The sequence below is a fragment of the Euphorbia lathyris genome, chromosome 4 (assembly GCF_963576675.1).
Source record: "Euphorbia lathyris chromosome 4, ddEupLath1.1, whole genome shotgun sequence".
Classification (NCBI taxonomy): domain Eukaryota; kingdom Viridiplantae; phylum Streptophyta; class Magnoliopsida; order Malpighiales; family Euphorbiaceae; genus Euphorbia; species Euphorbia lathyris.
The window spans coordinates 86,700,007-86,721,629 of record NC_088913.1 but is presented as its reverse complement, the minus strand read 5'-3'; the positions used below and the strand labels follow the sequence as shown (position 1 = coordinate 86,721,629).

General features: G+C 35.6%; 1 protein-coding gene across 1 annotated transcript; it reads right to left on the bottom strand.

Annotated features, from left to right (window-relative positions):
* Positions 1-12,563: 12,563 nt before the first annotated feature.
* On the bottom strand, positions 12,564-17,076 carry LOC136228048 (amino acid transporter AVT6C-like). The gene is made up of 5 exons (XM_066016874.1): positions 16,627-17,076; positions 15,503-15,655; positions 14,840-15,043; positions 14,096-14,561; positions 12,564-13,025 (listed from the first exon to the last, which is right to left on the bottom strand). The coding sequence occupies exons 1-5, from the start codon at positions 16,979-16,981 to the stop codon at positions 12,905-12,907; spliced, it is 1,299 nt and encodes a 432-aa protein (XP_065872946.1). The 5' UTR covers positions 16,982-17,076; the 3' UTR covers positions 12,564-12,904.
* Between the last annotated feature and the right edge of the window lie 4,547 nt (positions 17,077-21,623).

The following is a 21,623-nucleotide window of genomic DNA, read 5'->3' as shown; positions in this document are numbered from 1 at the left end:
TTGCAGATTCTGAGAGAGAAGCAGTTGTATGCCAAATTTAGTAAATGTGAGTTTTGGCTTGATGAAATTATGTACTTGGGGCATGTGGTATCAGCTAAGGGAATTCTAGTTGATCCTAAGAAAGTTGAGGCTGTAGCTAACTGGAAAGCACCGTCGAATGTACATGAAGTGCATAGTTTTCTGGGGTTAGCAGGGTATTATAGAAGGTTTGTGAATGGATTCTCACTTATAGCTTCTCCAATGACGCAGTTGCTGAGAAAGGGAGTAAAATTCAAGTGGACACCCGAGTGTCAGAACAGTTTTGATACTTTGAAGTCAAGACTGATTAGTGCTCCAGTGTTGACACTACCTGTAGTGGGTGAAGGGTATACAATATTTAGTGATGCTTCAAGGCAAGGTCTTGGAATTGTGTTGATGCAGAATGATAAAGTAATTGCTTATGCATCACGACAGTTAAGACCATATGAATTGAATTACCCAACACATGATCTTGAATTAGCTGCTGTTGTGTTCGCTTTGAAGATTTGGAGACACTATCTTTATGGTGAGAAATGTCGCATTTTCACTGATCACAAGAGTTTGAAGTACATAATGAGTCAGAAGGAATTAAATTTAAGGCAAAGAAGATGGATTGAGCTACTGAAAGATTATGATCTGACAATTGAATATCATCCGGGTAAAGCTAATATTGTAGCTGATGCTTTGAGTCGCAAGAATGTTGGAAGTTTGAGTTATATTAAATCTGTAAAAATGCCTTTGTTACTTCAAATGAGGGCTTTGAATGTAGAGTTGAATTGTGAAAATGAAGGAGTGTTATGTGCAATGTTGAAAGTGAGACCAATTCTTAGGGATAGAATCAGAGAAGCTCAGAGTCAAGATAAGTTCTTGGAGCGGATTAAAGATGAAGTTGTGCAAGGAAAGTGTACTGATTACAAGATTTCAATAGATGGTATGCTAATGTTTGGAGATAGAATGTGTGTTCCAAATATTAGTGATATTAAGAAGGAGATATTAGAAGAAGCTCATGATTCCTCCTATGCAATGCATCCTGGGAGTACAAAGATGTACAGAAACCTTCGTGATCATTTTTGGTGGAAAGGGATGAAAAGAGAAATAGCTGAATATGTGAGCAGATGTTTGAGTTGCCAACAAGTCAAAGCCGAACATCAACAACCTGCTGGTACTTTGCAACCGCTTCCTATTCCGGAATGGAAGTGGGAGCATATTACAATGGACTTTGTCAGTGGATTGCCTCGTACACAACATGGTAATGATGCTATATGGGTAATTGTAGATAGATTGACGAAATCAGCCCATTTTCTGCCAGTGAAGGTAACTTTCTCGTTAGAAAAGTTGGCACAGTTGTATGTCAAAGAAATTGTGAGACTTCATGGTGTGCCAGTTTCTATTGTGTCTGATAGAGATCCTCGTTTTACATCAATATTTTGGCCTAGTTTTCAAGATGCATTGGGAACTAAATTGAACGTCAGTACTACCTTCCATCCATAGTCAGATGGTCAAAGTGAACGTACAATTCAAACTTTGGAGGATATGTTAAGAGCTAGTATTCTAAATATCCAAAGTAGCTAGGATGTGCATTTGCCTTTAATGGAGTTTGCATATAATAACAGTTATCAGTCTAGCATTGATATGGCACCTTATGAGGCATTGTATGGAAGAATGTGTAGGACTCCGTTATGTTGGTCTGAAGTGGGTGAAAGACAGCTATTGGGGCCTGAGATAGTGCAATTGATGACTGAAAAGGTACAAATTATCCAGCAGAAACTGAAAGAAGCTCAAGACAGACAAAAGAGTTATGCAGATTTGAAACGTAGACCGATTGAGTACAGTGTGGGAGATAAAGTATTTCTGAAAGTATCACCGTGGAAGGGTTTACTCCGATTTGGCAAGAAAGGAAAGTTGAGCCCTAGATTCATTGGTCCGTATGAAATTGTGGAAAGAATTGGACCTGTTGCATATCGTTTGAAGTTGCCTCAAAATCTTTCAAACATTCATGATGTTTTTCATGTGTCAATGTTGCGGAGGTATAGAAGTGATCCAAATCACATTGTCCAGGAGCAACCAATCGAACTTTCAGAGGATTTGACTTATAAAGAAGAACCAGTAGCAATCTTGGCTAGAGAGGAAAAAGTGTTAAGGAATAAAACAGTACCACTGGTGAAAGTATTGTGGCACAGACATTCTCGGGAGGAAGCAACCTGGGAAAGAGAAGCGGATATGAAACACCAATACCCTCATTTGTTCACTTCTTCGGGTAAGTAAAATTTCGAGGACGAAATTCTCTAAGGTGGGGAGAATTGTCACGTCCGTGCCCTTAAATTTTATTTATTATACCCCAAACCCTAAGTTACATTAAATTCGTTATAGGATTGGTCGATTAATTGGGTGTTACGGGTATAGTTTTGAGGGTAATTGCACATTTTTATAAAAAATTATAAGTTTAGGGTAAGTTTTAAAAGAAATTAGATTTTTGGAGGACCAAAAAGACTAATTAACCACTTAATTCAAGGCCTATATATAGCCTTATTGAGAATTGAAAATCATTTGGATCAATTCATCCTTTTACATTGTTCTTCCTCCTCCACTCTCTCTCTCCATTCTCCTCCACCTTCCACCACCACCAAAAACAGGGTAGCTCCACCGTTTTGGGTGTTGCCGGAGATCTAACCGTCCAAATGACCTCACATTTTAACTAAAGACTCTAGACATATAGAAGCAACTTCTAACCGGAGGGATTTGCATTTGGAGGTGTGAGAAGAGAATACGGGCTAGGCAGAGTTTGGGACAGATTTAGGGTTTTATGGTGTTAATCTCAAATTTAGGCTAAGGTAAGTAACTATCAACTAGTTTTTAGTTTGCATGTATAAATATATGTATATTAAGCTATAAATCTCCATGAATTTGTCTCCTAAGGGTTTTCTTAGAAATTATTTGAGTATTGGTTGTTGATTTGAGATTGTGTTCAAGTTTGAAGGAAATGAGTTCACAATGGTAATTTTGAACTATTTTGATGTTGAATTGGTTTTACATTGATGTTGAATTGGTTTTACTTTGATGTTGAATTGGTTCTTCCTAAGAGTTTGATTATTATTTAGTTCAATTTATATTGAATTGGTTTTCTTAAGGGATATTTAGTTCAATTGATGTTGAATTGGTTTTCTTAAGGGTTTAAGTGCTATTCGGGTTCAATTGATGTTGATTTGAATTTCTTTAAGAGTTTTAATGTTATTTTGGTTCAATTAGTGTTCAAATTGGAATTTGGTTCAATTAGTGTTCAATTGGAATTCTTTAAGGGTTTTAATGTTATTTTGGTTCAATTAGTGTTCAAATTGGAATTTGGTTCAATTAGTGTTCAATTGGAATTCTTTAAGGGTTTTAATGTTATTTTGGTTCAATTAGTGTTGAATTGGATTTCTTTAAGGGTTTTAATGATATTTTGGATTTCTTCAGGGTTCAATTGCTATTTTGGTTCAGTAAATGTTGGATTTCGATTTATTGATGATTGTAGTAAAGTTGGATCTATTTGATGAAATTGAAGTTTGGTTGGATTTTGGGTAAAGTTTGTATCCATCAGGAGTAGTCCGGACGGGTGGTTTGATATTTGAAGACCATGTTCAATGAGGAACATGGCCTGTACACAGTCTAAAGACCTAGTCGGGTATTGGCAGCGAAGTGTTGGGTAAGACCAATACGGGATTAGGCATGGTTAAAGAGACGTCTCGATTATGTTTACGTGTTATGGATCGATTTACGAGGGGACACTCGGTGATGGATACGATATTGAATTTGATTCGAACTTCGGTTTTTAGTAAATGTTTATATAAGAATCGTTGTGTTTTGATTAAGTTTGATTTGAGGTTATTGATTAACATTCTATTTTAATTTGATGTTATTTATAAGTTAATAAGTTTAAGGTTTGGTTTGGTTAAATGTTTTCACAAATGTATACATATAGCTATTTTACGTAAAAACTAGTTTTTATAGTTGATAGTTGCTTACTGAGATTTTTGTCTCATATTTTCAAATGTTTTAATGTTTTTAGGCGAAGAAGTACGAGGTACTGAGGGAAGTGTTCGACACTAGGGCGAGGATTGGATACGGCCACGATTGTCCAAGTCGTCTTCTAGGGTATTGCATACCATTTTGTACATGTAGATATATGCGTTTTTTGTGTGCTTGTGAATATATAGGAACTTACGTCGCCCATTTTGAATCGAATATAAAGTTGTGGTATGCCGGATTTTGGTTTGAATGTCCAAGTATGGTGTTAATTTGTGAGATTAGACAAATTAAAAGTTAACAAGTTAGAATTGGAGTAATTTTCTATGTTTCGAACTCGTTTTGGTAAAACACACGAGAAAAGGATTCGTAATTGGAAATTATAAATGATTTCGACCTTTTACAAATGTAAAAGTATATGTAGAAAATGTTTTTAAGTTCAAACATGATTTGTAATTCTTAACATTTGATTGTGAGATGTTACTTCCGACTCGTTCACGTCTGTGGTAACGTCTCACTGTCATATCCGATTCTATTTTGGATCGGGTTTGACAAAAGTAATGTTGTCTTTTGAATAAAAAAAACTATTTATTCCATTCTATTTTATTCCACCAACCAAACATAAGAATATAATTATCCCTAGAAATTTCTATTCCATCCTTTGCTATTCTATTCTTTTGGAATAGCCATTCTATTCCATTCCATTATATTCCGCGAACCAAACAGCACCTAACATTGACAAATTAGATCAATTTCAGATATTATTATAAAATGCAGATATTTTATTTCTTATTCTACACGTGTGTTGATTCTAAAAAAAAGATTTCATATTTTTTTATGATTTAATAACATAATTGAAAATTAAAATTATTAAATTCGGTGTAATATTTGAATTTTTTTGTCCATCGTGTACAAAATGTAGTATATTTTTTTAATTTATTCTTGTTTAATCATATGTTTATGTCTTGTTACTAATTAGTGATAAAAATGACGCATATGTGAATTGTAGATGACAAGATTCATGACTGAGAAAGCCAATTTGATGAATTATTTCTAAAATTGACCTAACTTGTCAACATTAGGGGTAAAATTGCTCTTGACTGCCAATATTATAAGTAAAATTACTCTATTTTAGATATTAGGGATAAAATTGCTCACTGCAGTAAATGTTAGGGGTATTTTTATACCTTATTCCTAAAATAAATCTACACCTTGTAGAGAAAACAATATGAGAAAATTTACCCTTGAAATAAATAAAGAATTAGTGGAGTAATAGTTAGAGAGAGAATAGATGGATAACGTTAGAGAGTGAAGAAAAAAAAAAGAGTTTGGGTGATTAATTAAATTAGATTTAACATTATAGTAAATATTTAACAATATAAAGTTTAAATTAATCAACCAAAAACTTTATATACAAATTGTAATATTTTCTTCTAGATTAAAAACAAATTTTCCTTTTTATCAAAAAAAAAAAAACAAAAATACAAAAAAACAAAAAAAACAAATTTTCCAAGACTCTCTATTCTAAAAATTTTAGAGTAAAATTTCCATCTCCCATACATCATATGCCATAGATTCTAAGTTTGATTAGAATTAGGATAATTTTAGTAGACTATGGGTAAATTGGCAGTTCAACCAAGTGAAACCAATTAGTATCTGTTTGGATACTTTAAAGTGTTGTCCTCTAATAAGAAAAAGGATCAATTCAAAAAATTTAACAAAGCAAACGCGGAAAATAATTGTTTTACAAAAAAATATTTAATTCCAATATAAATTTATAATAATAAATCATTAATTATTTGATATAAATGTTAAATGTTTTAATTACTATTTTTTTATGATTATTAAATATATTAATGGCTTAATATATCATTTGTCTCATGAACTTATCCAAAAAATTTGATTGGCCCCTTTAACTTTGAAAGTGTTCTAATAGCCCTCTCAACTTACTTAAAATGTTCAGTTAGCTCCCTAAACTTATGTAAAATATAATCAATTAATCACTTGGTTGTAAAAAAGTAAGTTAAATACGGAAGATGTATTGCACGTATCTTAAAAAAAAAGTAAAACGACCAAGATCGGGGTAGTGCGGTTCTTTTTTTTTTGGTAAAAAGGGAAGAAAAAAAAACAAACAAACAAAAACCTAACCCGGGATCAGTCTAGGAAGACTGACCCCAATCCTATCCTCAAGAAGAGAAGGTAACAGAAAAGAAGGAGGAACGGAAAGGGTAGAAACACCTAACATCCCCCCCATGCCCAGCAGCTGCCAAGCGATCCGCCACGCGGTTTTGCTCCCTATAAATATGGGAGAAGGTAAGAGAATCGAAGGCAGGACGAAGCCTCAAGATGGCTTTAATGAGATTCTGACTCTTAAGACAAACAGCCTGTCTATCCAAAATCCTGTTGATAGCCTCCAAATTGCCAGACTCCACCGAAAGTCTTTTAACACCCATGCGAATGGCGAGTTTAATGCCAGACAAGATCCCCCAGAGCTCCGCAGTAAAGGAGGAGCCCGTACCTAAGTTATGGGTAAACCCAGCCAGCCAGGCGCCACCAGCATCCCGAAGAACTCCACCAACAGCAATTCTGCCATTACTAAGGCAGGAGCCATCCGTATTCAACTTGACAACCCCTTCCCTGGGCTTCCTCCAACCAACTAACTGGACCTCTTTAACCGGGGAGGGGTGAACCAGGGGCTCTCCTTCAAAACTCTTTGTAATAACAGAGAGTTTTTTCGAGAAGTAAAACCGGAGGTCAGGAATAAAGACAGTCTTCTCAGCAAATAACTCTTCATTCCTCCATTTCCACATTTGGTGACAAATAATAGCGAAGAGAATAGCCCCGTGCTCCATACTGGCCAACAAATTCCCATTAACGCCTTCAGAGAACCAGTCAATATCAGAGAACCCCATAAAGGAAGGAAGGATGTGGTGAGGAAGGACCCCTTCCCAAACCTTTTTACTATTCGGGACATCCCTCAAAGCATGGCACAAGGTTTCCACATGGCCGCTGCATCTGCTACAGGCACCAGATACAGCCAAGTGCCTTCTGTGTCTATCTGCATTCGTGAGGAGCCTGTCTTTGACTCCCTATCATAGGAAACTCCTAATGCGGTAGGGGACTTTGAGGGCCCAAATGGACTTCCAAATTTCCAAGGGAGGATCAGCCCTATTAGGGGTAAAAGCTTCATAGGCCGATTTGCAAGAATAAGAACCATTATTAGTCAAGGCCCAGCAGTGTCTGTCCTTATCCTCCTCCTGATTACTAATCTTCACACCTCTAATATTAAGGAGGGTCTCCAGGCTAAGAAAGGAGTCGAACTTAGACCAGATCCAGTCTCCCTCGGAGATCATTCGGCGGAGGGGCGATGCACACCTCAATCAACGGTTTGTCACCAATCCAGGTGTCATACCAGAAACTAATGGATCTCCCATTACCCACCTCCAAGCCAATCCCCGTACAGAACTCAGTAAAAACAGCACTAAGCCCTTTCCAGAGGAAGGAACAGCTGACAACCCTCTCCTTCGGGCCACCAAAGATTCTATCTTTCCTATACTTGCCGCACAGAAGACGAACCCAAAGGGAGGAGGGGGATTGCCACATTCTCCAAAGAAGCTTCATTAACAGGACTTTATTATTGTCCTTAGCTTGCCTTATACCAAGACCCCCCATGCTCTTAGGCTGGCAGGCTTCCTTCCAAGGGACCAGGTGAATCTTCCTCCCATCCCCAGACTCTCCCCACAGAAAACGCCGATTAATTTTATCAAGGTCGTTGAGGACCGGCTCAGGGAGCTTACAGGCTTGCATGATGTGATTTGGAGCAGCGCAGTTGATAGACTGGATTAAAGTAAGGCGACCTGCAAGGGAAAGAGAATTAGCTTTCCAGCTAGCACACAAACCGTTAGATTTGTCCAAAATGTCTTTAAAAGAGGCTTTGGACACCCTGTCACTATGAAGAGGGACCCCAAGGTATTTCCCAAACGATTGAGTCAGGGGAATGCCAGACATCTCACTTAGTCTTCTACACAAGCTATTATCCATATTCTTGGAACAAAGCATACGGGATTTATGGATGTTAATCTTCTGGATCAGGTGAGACAATCTTTCCATGGCAATAACAAAAAGGAAGGGGCTCATAGGATCCCCTTGACGAATACCCCTGGATGGAGAGAACTCATCCGACATATCCCCATTGATCCTAACCTGGAAAACAGGAGAGGAGATACACTTTCCAATCAAATTCCTCCAGTTCTCCGGGATACCAGCTTTGGCTAAACTATCCAGAAGAAAGCTCCAGTTCAACCTATCATAGGCTTTCTCCAGATCCAGCTTGAGAGCCACGATCCCTTTCTTGCCTTTCTTAATCTTCATAGAATGGACAACCTCCTGGGAAATAACAACGTTATCCATCAATTGTCTTCCAGGAACAAAGCTCCCTTGATGTTGGCTGATAATATCCGGAAGGATCTTCCGGATTCTATTAGCCACAATCTTAGTAATAGCTTTATACAAGACATTACAAAGACTGATGGGTCTCATCTGGAGAAAGGAAGAAGGCTTGGCAACCTTAGGAATCAAGACAAGGAGGGTTTTATTAACCAAACTGATATCGTTCGAACCACCAAAGACACCTAACACAAAGCTGTATATACCCTCTTTAACAGTGTCCCAGTGTTTATGATAGAAACTAGCGGGGATACCATCAATACCAGGAGCCTTAGTGGAACCGATGCTGGAGAAGGCCAGATCAATCTCTTTAAGCTCAATGGGATGGAAAGCATTATTAATAGCATCCTCCCCCAAACGAGGAAAGGAAATGCCAGAGTGGGCACTCTCTAGGTCCACAGCTTCCTCTCTGAACAGGTCCTTGTAGAAATCAAGGGCAAGGCGCCGAATGTCCTCCTCCTCAAAAATCCACTCACCACTGGCGTCTTTAATAGCCTCGATCCTATTTCGCTGTCTCCTAATAATCGTTGAGAGGTGGAAAAACCTGGTATTCCGGTCCCCGTCTTGAATCCAAGCCTTCCTAGATTTCTGGAACCACAGAAGCTCTTCCTGTCTAAGCACAGCTTCCAACTCGTTCTGAAGAGCTCTTAGGTGACCATTCAAGCTATGATCAAAACGAACCTCCAAGCAACGCTGAACACCTTCCATTCTCCTCAAGAGTTTGTTCTTCCTCCTGATAATATGACCAAAAGTATTTTTATTCCAAACAGCCACATTCCTCCTGAATTCCTCAGTAGCGAGGAGAACATCAGAGTGGGGATGGCAATTGCTTTTAACGAAATCCTTAAACTCGGGGTGAGACTCCCAAGCCACCAGATACCTAAAAGGTCTATTACCTTTCAGCCGATTTCCTTTGACCAAATTAATGAGGATAGGGCAGTGATCTGAGTGACGGAAAGGGAGATTAAGTACCTTGACCTCAGGAAACTTATAAATCGCTGCAACATTAGCGTACACCTTATCCAACCTAACAAACACACTATTCCTTTTCCAGGTAAATTTGTGGCCAGTAGCACCTAGGTCCGAAAGCCCGCACATATCCATACTTTGCTTATGATTAAGACACCGGTTCACATAATGATTACCCCCTCCTCTCTGATCACTCAAGAGGGCAATGTCATTAAAATCCCCGGCAACCAACCACGCCTCCACCATGTTAGAGCTAAAAGAATGAAGGATCTCCCACAGCCTTCTTCGGTTAGTCGAAACAGGATCAGCATAGAAGAAGGTAATAAAGAAGGGTTTATTACCCGGGTAACACACCTTACTATGGATGAATTGACTGTCCATAGTAACAATATCAATATTGACTTGACCTGGCTTCTAAAAGAGCCAAATCCCCCCTACCCGGCCAGTAGCCTCCGACCTGACGCAATTCCAATTCTTAAACTTTCTAACCACCTCATCTGCTTTGGCTCCACTAACCTTGGTCTCAAGAAGGACAAAGTAGGAAGGGTTAAACTATTTAATGAGATCATTGACATGAATGCGGGTAGCCTTGCTCGCCGCACCTCTAACATTCCAAACGAAGAAGTCCATCAGAGGGGGAGACTACAGACGCAGGCCCAAACCCTAGATCATGTATTTGTTCGGGGCTCCGGAGAGCCTAGAGACGGTCCCAGAAGGACCCCTTTTATCCAAAGAATTCAAACCATGAAGGTTCTTTTTAGGTTTCCCTTTGGGATTCTTCATGTTTAACTTACTCACTCCTATAGTCTTACCAATAGGAGCATCAACAGGAGGATGTAGAGTACTCGCCTCCCTACTCAAACCCTTCCCAGCTGACAGGATAGACTGGGGAATCTCTTTGCCTTTAGCAGAAGCATTAGAGACAAAGAGAGGATTAATAGAATTACCCAGACTAGAGGCATGCTCTACCGACTCCAGACCAAGCATGCTTAAATCAATCTGCTTATCAGAAGGATCCGAGTCCTGATCTTCCTCCATAGACAAAACACCGAACCTTGACCCGGAACCCGAAGCTGAGTCCACTCCAGTCTCAATCCCCTTCTTAATATCCGGGGGTCTGACCTTGATCTCAGGAGCAATCTGGAGAGTAGTCATCTTCGTACTGATATCTGGTGAATGATTAGCATTAACATTAGCCCGTGGCTTCCTTCTCACTGGCCTCTTGGCAAGCATCCATGGGCCAAAGCTCCTTACTTCCCCTTGACTCTTCTCAGCTTCGCCTATGATAGGTTGCACCAACTCCTCCACGTCCTTCCTCCTCTTAGGACAACCCTCAAGGGTATGGCCAAACATACCACATTCATAGCAGATGTTGTGTATACCTTCATATTCAATATGATAGACCTTGTTTTGAGTACAGAACTGAGAAAGAAGAGGCTTAGCGAGATCAATATCGATACAGACCCTGGCAAACTTGCCTCTCACTGCCCCAATGGTAGTCTTATCAACATGGTGGACTTTCCCAACAAGGCTACCAATCTTGTTCAGGAACCTATCACTGTAGTATTCAAGAGGTAGGCCCGGGAACCTAACCCAAGTAAGGATCCTGTTAACAGAGCAATCATGGGGATCAAAATTTGGGACCCAAGGTCTCAGAGCCAACACATGATTGGAGATAATATACGGACCACCATTCACAACAGCATTGAAATCCTCAGCCCTTGTGAATTTAATGACATAATAGTCATTTTCAAGGTCTGTGATAATAACCTTTCCTTTCTTTGCCCATTGAGCCTGGATCCTCTGGGCAAAATAATTGAAACTGATCCTTTTCCCCAACACAGTAACGATTAACGCCAATTTCCACTTCGATCTCATGACCCGCTTGTCATCTGAGGACAGCCAGATCCTAGGACACAGCGGGTTATCAGGCTCTCCATCCTCAGAATCAGAATCAGAGAGAAAATCTCCGGAATCATTCTCAAAAGCATCCACCTCCATCATGGGATCCTCCTCTGACACCCCTAGCAACTTATCCCTCCAGGAGGGGCCTCCCAAATCCACGAAAACTCCCGCTTGAGCGGCTTGCGCAGTCTGTGCGGCTTGCGCGGCCTGCGCGGCCAACGAAAGTCGCACGGCATGCTCATCCTGCTGGGGAGAGACGGCCGGTACTCCCTGTGGCCCAAGCACCGGAAGCGGCCCTCTAACTCCGGAATCATGCGCGCGTCCCTCCGCGAAAAACGAGTCCAGGGCCGCGGCCGCGGCACCAACACCTTCCAGCCCCCGATCGACCGCCGCATCCCTAGAAGCCCCCAACGGCACCGACGCACCCCTAGCACCCCCCGTCGAAACCTCCGGATCCGCCTCCCCACCATCCACCCACTCCGATCTACTCCTATCCCTCGACCGATCCCTCCGAATCCCGCTGCTCCGCCTCCTCCCCCGAGGAGATCCCTCGGATCTCCCATCATCCGCCGCCGCCCACGCCTCATCGATCCCGGAGTCATTGCCCCGCCCGCGCCCCGCCACCACTAGATCCGACACAGGCCAGCCGCCTGCCTTCACCGACCCATCCCCCTTAACCTTCACGATCGCCTTGGTCATCGCCGAGAGAGAGAAAACAAGTTTTATAGTTGAGCAAGTAATAACTTCATTTTTAATCTATTTTTTAATTATATAATAACATTATAAGACGCGTGGAATATATTTTCCACATTTAACTTACTTTTTTTTGCAACCGAGTGATCAATTAATTACATTTTACGCAAGTTCAGTGGACTAACTAAACATTTTATACAAGTTGAGGAGGCTATATCGAGACACTTTAAAAGTTTATGGGGTCAATCAAACTTTTTGGACAAGTTCAGGGGAAAAATGATGTATTAAGCCTATTTTAATCTCTAAAATCAATAAAAAAAAAATAGTGCAAACATTTTTTTTAACAAAGAAAAATCTTTCACATTAAAAACTATATGACATATGCAAGTGTTATTAAATAATATGAGATACATTAAAAGTAACATAATTTTCATATTTTACTTAATTTAAAAAAAATGCAATTGTTATTTGGTTATCCTTTTTTATTTTATTGCAGAATTAAAATTAACAAACTGTTTAAAAATAGAATAGAAAAGAAAATCAGTTAATATCTGCTAGCTACCTACCAAACAACGAATGTAACAATTAATATTTGATGTTTGATACAACAATATTAATGTTTCTTTTGCTAAACTGGCCGACTAATGATGGAAGTATATGCATGGATTTTAATCGGCACTGTATTACAATAGCTTCAAACCTTCTTTCTAAATGCTTAGAATCCACCTTTCATAAAATGGATTCTAATAGCAGGGTGGATTAAACTTTGTATATCCTCTCTCTCCATCCCTAATTTTAATAATTCATAAAAACAAAAAGTGCCAAAACAAATAGAAAATTTTGGGTAAAAAATGACATTTATGAATTGTTTTTATTTCTCATAAATGGTGTAAATATTTGTTGATATAGCAATTGTGCTTGTAACAATGGCAAGAATTATCATTATTTGTGCAATAATTTTATCCTTTTTGGTTGATATTCTGTTAACATCCCTGTCATAAAAAACACAAAATATAATATTAGACAATGCAAAATTTCTAACCAAATTAATTCATCCTTAATATACGTTTAAAAGCTTTCCGAACTTGTCTAAAAAAATTGTTTCGTTCTAATTTACATATTTTCATTCGATTAAGGTGTAATTCGCATTCTAAAATGCTCCAACAGGAGCTAACACCACCCCTTTTAAGTGATGGTTCGTGACAGTCGAGGTACCAAAACACCTCTGTACCCCCTCAACTTCCGCCTTTGAATACAACTCATTTTATATAAATTATTGTCCCTATATTTTTACTTTTTTACTATATAGACTACTTTAACATATTTTTTCAGTGGTAAAGAAAGGGAATGCAGGAGGTTTGTTACATCTTGACATGTTCATGGACTCATATAGACCGGGTTTTAACAATGAAAAATGACTTTAGGTTTTTCCCCGCCCAAGCTTGCTAAAGTCTTCCTATATATCTATGGGGGGTTTGAATTTTTTAAAAATAACAATTCGGGCTCTATTAATATTAATTATTAAATTTATAAATTATATACTAAAAATAGTTATTTTTAAGTATAAATTTTCATTTTTATTATTCAAAAGTATATATATTTTTCAGGTGAGTTTATTTCGGTTGGGCTTAAGATTTGATGTTTAGGCTTGGAGTAGCGTTCATCTAGACTCTAAATGATCAAATGAATTTGATTATTCACCGTTAGATTTAGACTCATTAAATCTACATCCTAGGATGTTTTGGATATCCATCGTAGGATTATAATCAGCCTAGACGATGAATGACCAAATTCATTTAGCCATCAGGAATGTGAATGCTACTGTTCAGCTTGAACCCGCCTAAAATAACAAAGACCTAAACTAGACTTAGCCTATGCATTTTTTGCAAGAACCTATTAGGCTTGGTCTGAGCTCGACCCATGAACATGTCTAATTGCATCCGTAACCACTATAAATCATCCTAAAAAGGGTAGTTCGAGGCTCTAATTAAAGTGATCCAAATTAAAACTTTTGCTCAGAGACCTGAATTTAAAACATAATTAGAAAAGAAACCGTAGGTACCTTAACACAATAGCAGCCGGAAAGATGAAAGCAAGGCAAACAGCAGAAGTTGATCCAACAAACTGAAAGAAATACCAAATATTTGGGATTGCAATTGCTGCTACGTAAGTGAAGATCAATAGAACAAGAGTTAGACACACAAATCGGACATTATCTTTAGCCAAAACCGTCTTCTTGGGAAAAAGAAACTCATCGATATTTGCTCGTAATGAGAAGTTCAACAAAGGAAACACCAGCATTAGATGAAATGCATAGCTCAGTCTAACAATATCATTCATCAATGCACCACTTGTTGTGCCGGAACTCCGATCAAAATTCACTAATATGTCCGGCATGATTGATTCTCCGAATAAAAGATACCCAAAAATGCCGATGGAAAAGTAGATAGCACCACAGATTACTACTGAAATTCTCACTGCTGTCATCATATCAGAAGGCCTCCCCAACTCGAAACCAATCGGATGAACTGCATATACACGTTCGTTAACAACATTATTAACGAATAGCAGATTTAGCTTCTACGTAGAAAACAGTTGCCTAACGTTTACTAAACCGCCCAATTTCAAATCTCATTATGTACAAATTTTATGATCTGGCCATCTTCCAACTTCCATAATAAGGCTGAAATTGCAAAGTTGGGTAAACTTTAAGCATAAGTTCGTATTGTTTTGTATATGGAGACTAAATCCGTATATATCCGTAAATAATGTGAAAATTTGATTGATATGTAGAAGGTAATCTTACCATTGAAGTGAAAAGTGAAAGCTGTGACAATAACTGGAACAGCAGTAAAAAGATCAAAGAATGAAACTTGATTGTTTAAGTCTGGGAACATTCTTGGATTGTTAGTTTTTCCTTGTAAAAGTGCTAAGATTGCCAAAACTGAGCTTATACCAACAAATATTACTGCCAGTAAAACTGATATGCCTGAGCTCAAACCAAGTGATTCTGCAAATCCAAACAAAATTAGAAAAAAAGAAATTAATCTTGGAAACACAACTATTAGTTGCAAATGCTTCATATACAACTTTGGGTCAGAGATTAATACAAAAGATTTGTCAGTATTATTGGTTTTTGTATTCAGAATAAACAAGTTTGGGGAGTTGGTGAGATACTTGCAAAGTTTAGGGAGCTAATCTACTTTTATGGACAAGTTTAGGGAGTTGGTGATACGAAATAAGCAAGTTTAGGGAGCTTGTGAGACACTTGTAAAATTTAAGTAGTCAATCTATTATTTTGGACAAATTAAAACCTACTAATGTATTAGATCATTTAACTATCAGTTTGAACTTTTATTTTCATGGTATTCGAGTCTGTTGGACATGTAGTGGAATGTTCAAATCCAGTCAACCTCATTAATTCGTGAAATTAAATACACGTTGGTAAAATAGGTTTATATTAACTGACCTACTCGTCTGAAGAACACAAGAGGCAGAAGGACAAAAATAAGAATGAAGAAGAGTGCAAAAGCGCGCGAATTCCACCACTGAATACCGAACCATTCCTGCAACACACCTATATGTACTGATCCTTCTTCCACATTTCCTGATAATACATCCCCTAATCACAAAAACAATAGAAATTATTTACGGTTGCGTTGCATCAATCTTGAAATATGTTTATTAGTAATTTATATAATAGATTAAAATATAGTGAAAAGAATTAAAGCTTATTCGGTTTGTATTTCCATGGGTTACATTTGAAAAATTTAACAAATCTAATTAAATTTTCATCTAAAGTGGATCACTATAAGGGGCAAATAGTGTTAAATGATAGTAGAGAGGTCATGAATAATTAATAAATCGAATAAAATTTCATTCAAAGTAAATTAAATATCACTAACCGGAATATAACAAGGATAAATTTTACTAAATAATAGTACATGGAATTATCTCAAAAAAAAAAAAAGTACATGGAAAATGGAAAATTGACAAAATTTTGGATACCATAATTTCCACATAAGACTTCATACCTATTAAAAGAAGTTTTATACTAATTAGCCTGAAACCTTTACTTTTCGATATTAGAACCTCATACGTCCAAAATTGACAAAATTTTGGATACCATAATATCCAAATAAGACTTTATACCTAAAAGAAGTTTTATACTAATTAGCCATAAAACCTTTACTTTTCGATATTAGAACCTCATACGTCCATTTTAGTTGTTTTAATTTTCTAACACTCTTGTACTTTGAAATCTACTGTCCTACTTTGAAATTTGAGGGGCAATCAATTTTTTTCATAAAAAGTTAGAACCCGTTTAGCTACTTATTGTTTGCTGTGATTTCTGGCCCTATTTGCTGTTCGACTTTGGAAAATATTGTTTTTCCAAAAAGTAATAGTTGTAAAAAACTACTGCAAACAGAGAAAACATCTAACCAAACGTCTCAAATTCTACCTGAGACTAAATGTTTCAAATTCTGTCTTTCAAGATAGAAAGGCAAACAAAACTGGAAGCAGGTAACCAAACACTCCTTAATCTGTCAATGATATATTAAAGCTAATTTTGAAAGTTAGAGTTATACTAACCAATAATTATCAAGTAAACGATCAAGCATCCAAGATTAGTGAACATAACACACAATTGCACAGCAATTGATCCCACCGGACCAAAAGCCTCCTTCATAACGCCGGCGTACGTCGTGGAGTTGCCGGAATGTGTAAATCTCATCAAAAACTCTACTGAAATATCGGCGAGCCACGCTATAACTACGATTAGTACAAAAGCAGGAATTACTCCGAGCACTTTAAGGGTGGCCGGAATTGACATTATTCCTGCACCGATAATGCTTGTTGAGACATTGAATACTGCTCCGGTTACCGATGGCCCTCTCTTCTCTTTCTCCGGCAGGAGGGGGATGTCCATTCCTGTTGCCGGCGACATCTCGGATTAATTAGAAAGTTTTCGGGTTGGAGAAGCTGGTTTTGATTTTGAATTGATTAGTTTAATTAATTTGTTTTAAGGATGTGGTTGTCTTTTTGTATATAACTAGTCATTATTTGGCATTTATAATAATAAAAGCTGGAATTGATGGAATATTGGAGAATTTGAAATGACCAAAATGCCATTTATAGATAAATTAGGGGTGAGATGAAAAAATCAAATGGTAATGGAAAAATACCAATTTCTTTTATAGTTGAAGTTTATCTGATTTTTCAGTTCGAGAATCGTCGGGTATTTTTTAAGTAGATTTTTTTTAATTAAAACTTTCTACATATGTTATAATTCGAACTTAGAAATATACGGGGTGTTTGTTAGAGAGGATAAAGACATCGAGATAGGAATAAAAAAATGAGACGAGTTATCTCATGTTTCTTTTAGAGATAGGCTAGGGAGATAAGAGCGGGATATGAGTCTTATCCCTCAAATCCTATACCTAAGAGGGGGTGGTATAAGGAGGTGTGATAAGCTCCTGCGATTTTAATAGAATAGAAAAGTAGATCTTATCCCTCAAATTAACGTTATGTAGTTTTTTTTTAATTGAAAGCTTGGAGGTCAAACCAAAAGAACCAAAGCATCCTAACAAGGTAGCACACTTCGAATTAATGTTATGTAGTTTAAATAAGGTTAAAATAGTAAAATGTATTCTTTTATTTCTATCTCTATCCCACATATCAAACATTGAATAATAATTTCTGACTATCGTATTTTTATCCTTATCCTAACCATTTATCTTTATCTATATTCCAACATTTATCCTTATCTCTGTCTCAATAGAATACCAAACGCCTATGCGACTTAAAATCCTTAACCATTCAAGTTAACATTGATTAGTTTATATTTATATAAAGGTGGTACTAGGGGTTAAATGCATCATTGGTCACTGAAATTACATGGTTTTCTCAAAATGCCCACTCAACTTCAATTTGTCGCAATAAAATCACTTAACATTGAGTTTTGTCTCAATTAGGTCACTCCCGCGATTTCAGTGCTTAAAAAGCATTAGAATAATGACGTAAGTGACACGTCAACATGAGCCAACTTAGATTTCTGACTGAAACAACATATGATGTTCACGTATGCGACATTTGACTATCATGTGTCGGTTATTTTTATAAAAAAATAAAATTTAGTTTTTTTCATAAAAATAACCGGCACATGATTGTCACGTTTCGTTTCGGTCCGGTCTAAGTGGACTCATGTTAACATATCACTCATGTCATTATTCTGATATCTTTTAACCATTAAAATCGGTAGAGTAACCTAATTGAGACAAAACTAAAAATTAAGTGATTTTATTAAGATAAATTGAAGCTGAGTGGACATTTTGATACAACTATACAATTTCAGTGACCAATAATACATTTAACCTGTAGTACTTGATTATAAACTATGTTATAAAACCATGTAATTTCATATTTTGTATAGATCACTATATATGGTTGACAAAATTATTTTGTCCAATTTAACCGATAACAATCTCAAAACAAAATAAAAATTCAAAAATTTAAATTAAATTTTATTAAATCTTTAGATTATTTCATTAATTTATTTCAATGTTAATATAAAGTAAAGTTTAAGTATTTCTATATTAAAAAAATAAAATGTAATATTATAATGTTAATAGTAAAATAATTCGGGAGTAGTAGAAAACAATAAATAAATTGGGGGAGGCATAATATAATTTACCGAAACTACTGGATATAGTTAGGTAGGAAAAGGGTAAAGTTGGAATAAAGATAGAAAGATTAATTATTGGTATAGTTGTTAATCAGGGAAATGACAGGATGGAATGGGGCCCAACCTATGAATAATAATGAAGAATATGGGCCCAAAACATGACCAAATCAGGAAAAGGGATGAATGTGGACGGAAAAGCAGGTACATGCATCTTCACTGCAATGATGGTCAGCAACGTAACCTCAAACTAAATTATCGGTATTTATTTTAAATTCTCATTTTGCTTTATAATTTATTGTTTAATAAGTTTTTTTTATGTATGTTACTTAAATATTTAAATATTTTTGATAAAACTGAAAATTAAAGTTTTATTAGTTATGGATAAATTAAAGAGAAGACGTTACTAAAATAGTTCAACAAGAAAAACTAATAAATTAAAGGATTAAATATTAGTACTAAATAATAAATTATGGTTTAAAAAATAGAAGTTTTGAATAAATGAGAGATAAAATAATGAATTAATTAAGGATCAAAGTGATTTTTTAAGTTGTTAATAAGGATCGTTTGTAAAGGTAAGGAATGGGAAGGAAGGATAATTTCTAACCCTTTCAAACCCACCAAATTGGAGGGCTGAAAATTGGATGAAATTTCTTAAAAAGAAACCCTTTAAAACTCCTTCAAACCTTTACCTTCTAATTTTTTTGTGTTCCAAACATGGGTTTGTAGAAACCCTTACTAACTCTTCCCCCTCCCAAAGAAGGGTTTCTATCAACCCTTACTAACTCTTCCCTTATTAACCCCTCTGAACCCTCCATCCAATCAAGCCCAAAGAGATAACAAAAAATAAGGATCGTTTGTTAATAAGGAACGTTTTAGTTCAAATCAAAGTTCCAATATCAAACGTACTTAAAATTTGATGATGTTTGTCCATTTAAATACCGTTTTTTAATATATATATATATATATATATATATATATATATATATATATATAGGAGAGGGCTCTTGTGAGAACCCTTGTTTAGGTGAGGACACTTCCTTAGGTGAGAACCACTCAAAACTACGTCGTTTTGAGTAGAAAAATTAAAAAAAACTATATCTTGTTGGTGGGGTTTGAACCCTGGCCACTTCACACATACTCCATGCTACTTACCACTAAGCTAATTGTTTCCCTTATTTATTATGGGGCGCGCTGATTAATATACCATTATCCATGTAGCTTCTATTGTTTAATATTTGATACATGCACTTATTAATATCGATTAAATGTGCATAATTAATAGAAAAAAAAATGTGCATAATAATGAATTATTAATAGAACAAAAAATCCAAAAACATGCTCCAATTTTTTATTTATTTAATTCCTCTATATTTTTTGTAATTTATGTTTTTAAATGTTAAGGACGATGTTCTAAATATTGTTACATACGTTCTAACCTTTATAATTTGTGTTCTAAAAATTAAGTATAATGTTTTAAAAAAATCAGTAAATATATGGACCATTTTTACATTTGTTCTATAATATAATTTATAACTCATATTTTAAATAACATAACGTATGTTCTAAAGTTTATAGTTTGTGTTCTAAAAATTAAGTATAATGTTCTAAAAAAATCAGTAGATATCTGGATCATTTTTGCATTTGTTCTATAATATAATTTATAACTAATGTTCGAAAAAACATGACGCATGTTCTAAAAAATATAACGTATGTTCTAAAAAATATGTCGTATGTTCTAAAAAATATGTCGTATGTTCTAAATTTCATAGTTCGTGTTTTAAAAGTTAAAATATATGTTCTAATGTATGTTTAAAAAAATATATTTTCTTATATAAATAAAATATTAACATGAAATTTATTAAAATATATAATATATTTTTACTTAAAAAATATTATATGGACCATTTTTGCATTTGTTCTATAATATAATTTATAACTCATATTCTAAATAACATAGCGTATGTTCTAAAGTTTATAGTTTGTGTTCTAAAAATTAAGTATAATGTTCTAAAAAAAATTAGTAGATATCTAAATCATTTTTGCATTTGTTCTATAATATAATTTATAATTCATGTTCGAAAAAACATAACGCATGTTCTAAAAAACATAACGTATGTTCTAAAAAATATGTCGTATGTTCTAAACTTCATAGTTCGTGTTTTAAAAGTTAAAATATATGTCCTAACGTATGTTAAAAAAATATATTTTCTTATATAAATAAAATATTAATATTAAATTTTATTAAAATATATAATATATTTTTATTTAAAAAATATAGTATTGGATTTTTTTTAGCATCAGATGCACTTAATAATATATAAATAAGAATTGTATAACGAACAAACTAAAGCAAACGTATTTTTATTTAAAAATTATAGTATTAGATTTTTTTTAGCATCAAAAGCACTTAATATAAATAAAAGAATTGTATAATGAACAAACTAAAGCAAGTGTATTTTTATTTAAAAAATATAGTATTGGATTTTTTTTAGTATCAGAGCCACTTAATAATATAAATAAAGGAATTATACAATGAACAAACTAAATAAGTGGCCCAGCAGCAGATGGTGTGCGCGTGTCTCTCTTTCTATGCCCTAGTCCCAGGTTCGAATCCCTCTACCCTCATTTTCTTATTTAATCTTTAATTAAAAGCACCAAAACTACGTCGTTTCATCTAGTTCTCACCTATCAAAGTGTCCTCATCTAAGGGAGGGTTAAGTGGATCCTTTCTTAATTAAAGTTTTTTTTACCTATGTTAGGTTCGAACTCCAAATCTAACTTAAACAACTTGAAATCCTTAACTACTCAAGCTAACCTTACTTTTGTTATTTTTATAATATTTTTGATCGTTATTGATTTGTTCATAATAGTATTATTAGTGATATGAACCAATACAAAATTTTGA

Coding starts and splice junctions, on each gene's coding strand:
- LOC136228048 (XM_066016874.1), bottom strand. CDS start 16,981: ATGTCGCCGGCAACAGGAATGGACATCCCCCTCCTGCCGGAGAAAGAG. Junction 15,044..15,502: donor TGTGTTCTTCAGACGAGTAG/GTCAGTTAATAT, acceptor TTGGATTTGCAG/AATCACTTGGTTTGAGCTCA. Junction 14,562..14,839: donor TTTCACTTTTCACTTCAATG/GTAAGATTACCT, acceptor GTGTATATGCAG/TTCATCCGATTGGTTTCGAG.